The sequence below is a fragment of the Corvus kubaryi genome, unplaced genomic scaffold (genome assembly GCF_017639235.1).
Source record: "Corvus kubaryi isolate FWS band 111438036 unplaced genomic scaffold, C.kubaryi_AGA036_p1.0 37337, whole genome shotgun sequence".
NCBI classification, from domain to species: domain Eukaryota; kingdom Metazoa; phylum Chordata; class Aves; order Passeriformes; family Corvidae; genus Corvus; species Corvus kubaryi.
In genome coordinates, this window is record NW_024581110.1 from 632,172 (window position 1) to 641,370 (window position 9,199).

The 9,199-nt window shown below is 53.7% G+C and overlaps 1 protein-coding gene across 1 annotated transcript in view; it reads right to left on the reverse strand.

Annotated features, from left to right (window-relative positions):
* TBX5 (T-box transcription factor 5) overlaps positions 1 to 9,199 on the reverse strand; it is a 39,612-nt gene that overhangs the window by 22,322 nt on the left and 8,091 nt on the right. The window contains exons 5-6 of the mRNA XM_042031116.1: positions 8,941 to 9,088; positions 6,786 to 6,938 (exon numbers count right to left, since the gene is read on the reverse strand). Coding sequence (XP_041887050.1) covers positions 6,786 to 6,938; positions 8,941 to 9,088 — 301 coding nt within the window. The remainder of the gene's footprint in view (positions 1 to 6,785; positions 6,939 to 8,940; positions 9,089 to 9,199) is intronic.

The window sequence follows — 9,199 nt, forward strand, 5'->3', positions numbered from 1 at the left end:
TTTCCAAGGGCCATTTGTTTATTTGCCATTTTTGCCTCATTCAGCCCCGAATCTCTCCCAGAGCCCCCCACCACCCTTATACTTATCCCAGGGGCATTCCCATTAAATCAGGACCATACTCAGCACATAAACAAGCCCTTTGCACGGTTTTTTTTGTCCCTCATTTCAGATTTCAAAGAGAAGGGTAAACAAACAATCTTTTGGGGTCAATCTGCCAGCTGAGCCATTCTCCAGCAATAAAACAGAGGCGCATTCTGTAATTAAAAGCCCCGAACTCTGACACAACCAGCTGTGTATTTTGCAAAGCCTATCGGTTTGGAGGTGGTGACTCTTCTAGAATGAATAATAGGCATTATTCAACATTTTGAATGCTCCTGAAGCCCTGTAAATGTAGGAGTTGTCCTCCCTTGCCGACCCCAATGGCAATATTTGCTCACATAAGTGAAGTCCTTCAGTGAGCGAGGATTTACAGGATTGGCACCGGCGCACAAAGGCACAAAGGGCCGGATTCATCCCAACCCGACCGAAGGCATTTTAACCAAGGCGCCTGCCCTGGGAGCCTCAGCTCGCTGCTGGAATCCAGGAGGGAGACGGGGACTGCCAGAGGGCACTGGGGCTCTGGGCTGGCTGGCAGTGCCCCCACAGCTCCCCAGTGCTCTCTGGTCACTGCAGGAGGAGCCAGCAATGCTCCAGCCCCTTGTGTAAGCGCCGCAGTTGAATGCCCTGTTTGACTCTTCAGCCTTTTAATCACCCACAAAACATCAGCCAGAATATCAAAATGGGACCTCAATATTGCAGATCTGTTGATTTAGAAACAGAGAAGTCCCCTAAGCCACGTGAGGAACAAGCAAAGGTGTTGATGCTGGTGGCCAAAAGTCCCAAGAGAATCACGGCCAACTTCAGCCTCATTAAAATCAGGGACCTGCTGGATTGAAGGCATCTGAAAACCAGGGACTGCAGGTTTAGAATTCACTCTCAGACCTCTGGTGTATTTCAGATGGATTGGAGCTTCCAGAGCAAAGTTTCCCTGGGTGACGACTCATGCCATCAGGCACCACAAAGCCAGGAGAGCCCGAGCCAGATTTAACAGAACTGCACACAACAAACTAGAAAATAGAGAAAAAGTTGGTGAATCCCTGCTTTAGCAAACAACCTGAGGAAGATATTTTGTTTGGCCACTTTCTGCCCGACTTCCAAACTATTTCAGAGGTGGAAAAGCAAACGCAGGGGTGGAAAAAACCTTCTTCTGGATCAGCTTTGCCACAGCGAAACTGAGTTTAATTGACTATAACTCATGGGGGGGGCAGGGGGAAGAAAAGCTGTCAGAAAGTCAAATGACAATTACCTCATGAAAAATAAACCAAAACACAACGTCCTGCGAGGTCATTAAGACGGAGTGCCCAGGGCTGAGTTGTACAGCACGGGTTCAATAAAACTGAAGGGCTTTGTTTGCGTGTTTGCTACCGAGGGAAACCGGTGGCAAAGCCCCCTCCTGACCACTGACTCCCTTGGGGATGAGAGCTTTGCAGGGGGAAGCCTCCCAGGTCTCCACTTTGCAGGGCTTGTCTGACCTGTGGGTTCAGCTGGACTTTAACGGGAAGCGACAGCTCCCGGTGCAATCCCTGGGCTGCTCTCCTTTCTCTGGGCTAATTGGCCACAAAGCTCTTCTGCTGAGACCTTTCCAACAGTCTTTAGCTCCAGCATGAGAAAATTTAGCTTTGCATCGAGTTAGGCCGAGGAAAGATGCTTTAATTTTCTTCCCTTTTCCACAGACATGTATTTATGTGGGATTTGTGCCTGAGGGCTCATGTGTATCGTTATGGCCAAAATCAAAACTACCCTTTTGTATTCTTTTTTGCCAAGAACTTGCCGTGATAAGATTGCTCTCAGTTCTCACTTTAGAAGTTGGAACAAAGTTACAACTTTGTTGGGGATGATGTGCTCCACACCAGGTGCACTGGGCTCTGCTTTATTTACTTACTTTGCTAACTACTTCTTTGTTTTTTAAGCACTGAAGCTGAGGGAAAACACTTCACCCTGCTCTCTTTGGGCTCTTCTGAAACTGAGAAAGGCTGGGCATTCTGGAAAAGGACTGCAAGGGACAGGGATCCTTAATTTGTGAGTTCTCTCGGGTCTGTGCCACTTTGAGAACTTAAAACTGATTGGGAGGGAAAAAACATCAGCGTTCGGTGATGAAGAGGTGCAGGTGATCACCCTCGAGCACAGCACTCCGTGGGGATCTGTGTTCTCCTCACCCTGCAGGTGGCCGTGGTCCTGCTCAGGGTGGGAGAGGGGGACCAGGAGCACCCGTGCCACCCTGGAGCTGGCAGTGCTGGGAGCCACGGGAGGCTGGAGAGCACAGAGCCCTTTTCTTTCACCCTCTCACGTAGCCCAGATGGAAACCAAGTCAGGATGGAGGAGAAGCCAAACCAGAGGAGTGGGAAGGAGAGAATGAGATGAAGACAAGGTGCCTGCTGAGCCCACGGACATCTGGGCCAAGCAGAGCAGCTGGATGGGGAGCTGGGACTCGGAGCCCGAGGCAAAGGCCAGGAGAAGGGAGGAGAGGGGGGAGCTGCTGGCAGAGGGGAGAAGATGCCGAACCTAAAGCCAGTGAAGGAAATGGGAGGGACTGGAGGCTGCTTGGAGGTACTGGGGTGAGACAGAGGGGCTCATTGAGGAGGCTGCTGGCTGGCCTGGGACACGAGGATGAAGGATGGGAAGAGACAGACCTGGCCTGGTGTTTTGGGGGAAGGAGGTGAGGCTGCAGGCGGGGATGGCACTGGACGCAGAGGGTGTCCTTGCCAGGCTTGAGGAGAGGGGCTGCTTTAGGCCCAAAAGGGTCCAGGGGCTCGGGGCTGGCCGAGCACCCCATCGCAGGGCTGGCAGGGAGCAGGGACAAGGCTGGGCACCGAGGGAGACAGGGCTGGTTCGGCCACAGGCTGTGAGGGACACGAGGCCTCTGGAAGGAAGCTCTGTCCCCCCGAGGCCTGGAGCAGCACCAAGATTTGAGAGCAGAGATGTGAGGAGCCCCAGAGAGGGTCGGAGAGAGAGGAGTGGCTCCCTGCCCTCCTCAGGTGCCCGAGGGCTGCACAGAAGCCACCAGGCCTGGTGAGGAAGAGGAGCTACATGGCCTCACTTAACCCCAGGGCGCCCTGTCTCTCTCAGCACGTGGGGGATCAGAGTCTGCCCTGGGTAAGGAGAGGGGCTGTCCCCTCTTGCCAAAGAGATGGAGGGACACGGGGGCAGTGACCCCAGGCTGGGCAGGGAGAGCTTGGGGGCTGGACAGAGGAGCTCCGCGAGATGCCAGCCAGGCCACCACAGTGGTGGCACCTGCCAGCAAAGACGAGGAAAACGGAGCTCTCAGGAGAAAACACCCCGAGCCCAAGGACTGCCCGCGTCCAGCCCTCAAACACGGTGACAAGAAGCCCCATGCTCAGAGGGGACCTGCACAGGCAGCTCCCCAGCACCCCCAGGACGGAGCACCAGCTGGCCTGGCCAACGCACCGGCATGATTTTAGCGCTGGGTCTTTGCAGGGGAAGGAAGGATGACCCTCTCCACTCAGAAATCCCACCTGACATCATGACAGACCATGCCCGGCCCTGCCCCTCTGCTCCACACAGCATTTTGGGGTGCCTGTAGCATCCAACCTGGGACTAATGTTTCCCTACAAGAACTTTGGCTACCAAGAATGTTAAATAACTTAGGGTGGGGGGAAAAAAATCAGCATAAAACCGGATATCCTGAGGGGGGGAACCAATATAAAGCCCGAGTCCAGCTAAGGGGGAAAGTAGGTTGTAAAAATTAATGAGAATAATTGTTGTGAATTCTTGCTTTTGAAAGAACCCTCGTGAGGGCAGAACCTTAATTATTTCTGTCTATTAGGGTTCATTTCCTGATCCTAAGCAGAGAGCTCATACCTAATAAATATGGGCCAGGAACACAATGATTTAAGCTACAGCAAAACGGTGCCTGACTGCAGGGGAAGTTAATATTTGGGAATCAGCCCGATTGCAAGCACCCATTGTGTAAATGGCGAGGAAATGAAATGTGCATGTGACCTTTTTTAACACCTCGATATTTCTGGGGTATTTCTAAGGGGAGGGGGGAGGTGCTCAATGGAGCTGCTGACAACCGCCCTGAAAACTTCACCAAAACTCTCTTCATAGCTTAAGCCTCTCTTTGGGGAGTCGGGCTGAGGAGAGGGAGATCCCAGGGTGCTTAAATATCTTTTCAGGCTGTCTAAAATACCAGGGGAAATAAGCACAAGCCCTACATTGGGATTGCAGCTGTGCTCTTGGAATAAATTGAGCTATCTGGAAGCAGGCAGGTATTTCTGTAAGCTGGGTAAGCATGGACTCAAATGCATTTTGGGGTGAGTCACACAATTAATTCTGTAATAGAATTCAGCTATAACAGAGCTCTTGAAACCTGAACCACGTGCAGGGATGAATTTGTGTGTGTAAAATACAGGGGTGTATAAAACTACATGTAAAACATGTCGGAGGCTGGATGGGAAAGTTGGCTTTAGGTGAGGGGTGGCGGTGAGAGAGAAAAACGGGGAAAAAATAAGCAGTGACCTGACAGCAAGAGCTGGGGATGCCCCACGGATCAGGGGCTGGCATCCTTTGTGGCAGGGGGAATGCAGCCTGTGTTGCAAGAGGAAAATCTCATTTTCCAAGCAACCTCTCAGCTGTGAAAGCTGAGCTCAGGCTTCTGCTGGTGGCAAAGACCCCACTTGTCACCCAGCTCAGCTGGAGGCTGTTCCTCCTCAGCGTCTCCATCAACCCCAATATCGCTCCCCATCTGCACTGGGCCAGCCTACAGGCTTTCTTCCCTTCCCTGCAGGGAGATGCCATTTAGGGACGATCACCCCCTGGTTTGTATTTTTGTCTCTGTCTTTCCCAGTTGGGATTTTATCTCGGGGCTACAGCCACTCTTCCTCAGTGCCCCCCCGATTCCACCAGCCCAGGGAGGAACGTGTGTGTCGGGGGGGAGAGGGCTGCCAGAGCCTGTAAAACGTGTGTGGGGTGTGTAAAATGTGTCGTGGTGGGTGCGAGTGTCTGCTGGGCGAGGAGCGTGTGTGTCTGTGGGGATCCCTGCCTCTGCCAGCGCCTCTGCTCTCACAGAGATGTCATTTCTTATCACACAGATGTTGCTGATTTACGATCAAATATTCCTGCTCCTCCTAACGTGGCACTTTTCCCAAACTACTGTACTCACATGTTCCTGCTTCGCTTTTGTTTTCTTTGCACGATCATTTCTTCTCCTATAAACCAGCCCCATTTTCCTTCAAAGGGGAGCAGTTCCATTCTCATCTGTTCTCTCCTCGGGAAATGCCTTTAAAGCAGGCAGTGTGTCCTGTTTTATTAACTCCCACTTCTATTAATATTATATTCTTTCTCCAAATCCATCAAGCAGAAGTTAAACTTGATTTTATAGCATCCACAGCGGAGTTATAATTTAAGGCATAATTTGGCAAGGACTCAATTTGGATTCGGCTTGCTTGTCCGGGCCGTACCAGCAGCTCCTATTTTAAAGGGCAGGGAAGTATTTTCCTTTCTCCCTAGTTATGGTGGAACACTCTTTCTTCCCCAGCCCAGCTCTGCTCTCTGCAACTTGCTGGTCAGCTGATGGAGGGAGGAGATGCAATTTTTTCACACAGGTTTAGGAACCCGCATTTCCAGGAAAGCATCCAGGATTTCTTTGGGGTGCTAAATGACTTTTCTCTGTTTGAAAAGCAATTATTATATCGGCTACAAAAGAGCCATCCTACCTGCCTGTGAGTACAAGTTTACACGTGATTAAGAGAGGAATTTGCTTATTTGCTGAAAAAAATTGAGTTTTCATGGTGCTGTGGCCTAGAGAGGGCCAGTGGGCAGTGGCGAGGGACAGTTGGCGAAAGACATCCCTAATTCATCTGTGGAGAACCACCCTGCCCTCAGCCCTCTGCCTTCCTCCTCCTCCTCCTTCCCTGCTGGGTGAGGAAGCCCAAAACCAAGCAGGGAAGGAGAGGGAGCAGCGGGCTCCTCACAGAGGGGCAGCAACAGCACGCCGAGAAAACCCTCATTCCACCCGACCCTTTTCTGTTCCAGCAGAAGACAAACCTATCCCGTGGTTTTCGTGCTTTGTTTGCCTGATCTCGGGAGCTGAGCCTCCCTTTCCTGCCCGGGCCTCTCGGCTGCCGAGCCCGCAGCCCCCCGTGGGCAGCCGGGTTATCAGCGCCCGGCCGCGGAGGGGAGCGCCCGGCTCCCTCCTCCAGATTAGGAGCCTTTGACCCACGGGGAGGGGGGAAGATAAAGCCAGCTTCCTCGGTTGGTCGTCTCCGTGCGAGCAAAGCGTCCTGGTGAGCTCATTCCCCCTCCCCGGCTCACCCTGAGCCCTGGCTTTGGATGCTTTGTGTGGCCAGGAATAACAGAGGGGATGGGAGGAGAGGAAAGGGGAAGGGAGAAGAGGGAGAAGGGACGAAGGAAAAGGACAAGGGAGGGGAAAGGAGAAGAAGAAAGGACAAGAGGAAAAGGAGAAGAAAAGAAAGGCGACAAGAAGAAGAAAAAGAAGGGGGAAAGGAAGAGGAGAAGGGGAAAGGAGAAGAAAAAGAATGGGGAAAGGAGAGGAGAAGGAAGGAAAGAAAAAGAAGGAAGGAGTGGAAAGAAAAAGGAGGAAGAGAAAGAAGGGCTGAAAGAAGAAGTAGGGCGGGAAGGGGAGCTGAGGCCCTCAGGAAGAGCAGCGGGAAGAGGGAAGGAGCGGGATGCGGTTTGCCGGGGCGGGGGCCGGCCCAGCCCCTCACCTTGTGGTTTTGGTAGGAGGTGACGGCGATGAAGGCGGTCTCCGGGAAGACGTGGGTGCAGAAGGCGGTGTTCTTGGAGCCGAAGCCGTTGTTCTCGTCCGCTTTCACGATGTGAAGCCGGGGCTGGTATTTGTGCATGGAGTTCAGGATGATCTGGGCACGGGGAGAAGGAGAGGACATCCCGTGGGAATGGAGGGGGCACAGCACGGCGCGGGCCCTCCCTTCCCCGGGGAGAAGGACAGGGACCAGCAGGAACCCGCAACCCCTTTCTCCAAAATCTTCTCCCTCTTCAGACGAAGGGCACACACTGAGGTGCTGGGGCAGGGGGACGTGTGTCTCCAGAAACCCCCCCACCCAGGAGCCCAGCAGGGCCCGGAGTTGCTGTCAAAGGTGGTTCCTTACCTGCTGCCCCCAGCCCAGCCCTGCTCTTCCCTCACAAACCCCTGGGGCCGCAGCTGCTCCCCCCACACGTACTGGAGGAGCAGGGCATCTCAACCCCCCCATCCCATCCCATCCCAGGGGAGTAAAGAGGGAAGAAAGAGCGAGGGAAGAGAGCTGGAGGGATTTGGGGATTTATGGATTCAGGGACATTTCTCCCCGCCAGCCACCCGCAGAGGATGGGAAGCAGAGGAGGGTGGCGGAGCCGGGAGGGGAGGACGCGCTGTGCTCCAGATAAAAAGCGGGCCCTGCTCGGTACCGGGTTAATCTCGGGGGAGGACGGGGGGCGGCGGCGGGGGGCCCTCGGGCCCGATAATGACTGCCGGACCCTGGCGACAGCGAGACGCAGCGCGTCCCGCCGCCGCCTCCCCCGTCCCGGGGGTTTAAGCAAATTGCTTTGACATCCAGGAAAGTCGTAGACATCAACGGTGAACGATCTAATGGTTTTTAATTTCATTACAGCGACTCTAATTGAGAGGCTCCTGGCGCAGCTCCTCCTCTGAAGTCCCTTATTGTCCCCTCAGCGTCTTCGGTTTGTTTAGAGGGACTTTTTCCCCAGAGCCGCCTGTTCCCAGCGGGGGTGCCTGGCCCCGTCCCCCCGGGCCGGATCCCCCCCTTCTCCCCAAAAGCACCCCGGGGGTGGGACGGGTTCCCCTGACTGCACTGCTGCCCTCCCTCTTCCCGCAGGAAAGGTCCTGATCCCTGGGAAGCGCCCCTCGCAAACCCCTTTGCCAGCAGGTCAGGGTAGAATTCAAATAAAATTAGAATTATAAAAAGAAAAAGGAAATCAACCCCCGCAACTGGAGGTGCAAAGGAGCGCTTGGGAAAGGATGCTCGGCATTGGGGTGGGCTGGGGACTCTGCTGGCTCCTCTCTCCTAAACCCCTCTCACTTCTTGGCGACCACGTGGGCGAGGATTTAATAGCACAAAATTTATCATTAAAAAGCGAAAGGGGGAAAAAAAAACCAGCTTGGGAAAAAAATGAAACTGAAGTGTTGAAACGAGACTGGAGAAAAAGCCGCCCTTGGAAAGGGCTGGCGGGATCTGGATCCACATATTCGTTCAATTATATGTATATATACATTTTTATAGATTATATATATACGTATATTATTCATACACGCACGTATATGCTCAGAGGAACTCGCATCTTTGGAGACCTTCGAAGGAGGGCTGTTCCTGGCTGCAGAATTCACACAAATTTTCACGGCCCCGCGAGTCTCGCAAAGACCTTTTTATGCTCAAGAAGTTCTAGCGGGATTTCAATTTTTCTAATTGTCTTTAATTATTGTTAGTTTTCCTTTTTTTTTTTCTTTTCTCCTCTTTTTCCTGATCGAGGGATCCGCGTGGTTTTAGCTCCTATTGCCTCCGCTAATTATGCCTGATTGATTTTACCTGTTAGGCAAATTCCCGGAGGCAGGGGCGGATTTTAACAATCCGGGACTCGCCACGCGATTAAAATCGGGTACCAAACACTCAGGCCAGGAGAGTTTCACGCACTCGCGAACTCCAGGCCCCGGGGGCCTGTAACCAATTCCCACGAAATAAACCCGGGTTTAAGGTTTATGCTTCTGGTTTTGGGGGGGTCCTCATTGGGGTCCATCCCGCTCTCTCAGGGGAGAAAATACCACCCCAGCAACCCTGGATCTGGGGGTGGGGAACACCCCACGTGGGTGCTGGGCACGCCCGATGCCCCCGCCCCAGCCCTGGTACTCACATGTCCGAAGGGATCGAGGTGGTTGTTGGTGAGTTTGAGCTTCTGGAAGGAAACCAGCTGCCTCATCCAGTGGGCACCGGTGGCCGGGGAATCGGGGTGCACGTACAGCCTGCCGGGCATGGCCGGCTCTGCCTTGCCCGTCACCGACCTGCGTGGGGACACGGGGCTGAGCTCCGGCCACGGGGGGACGGTCCCGTGGGCTCCTGCTCCCCGTCCATGCCATCCCATCCCCTCCCGCGGGCTCCTGCTCCCCGTCCAT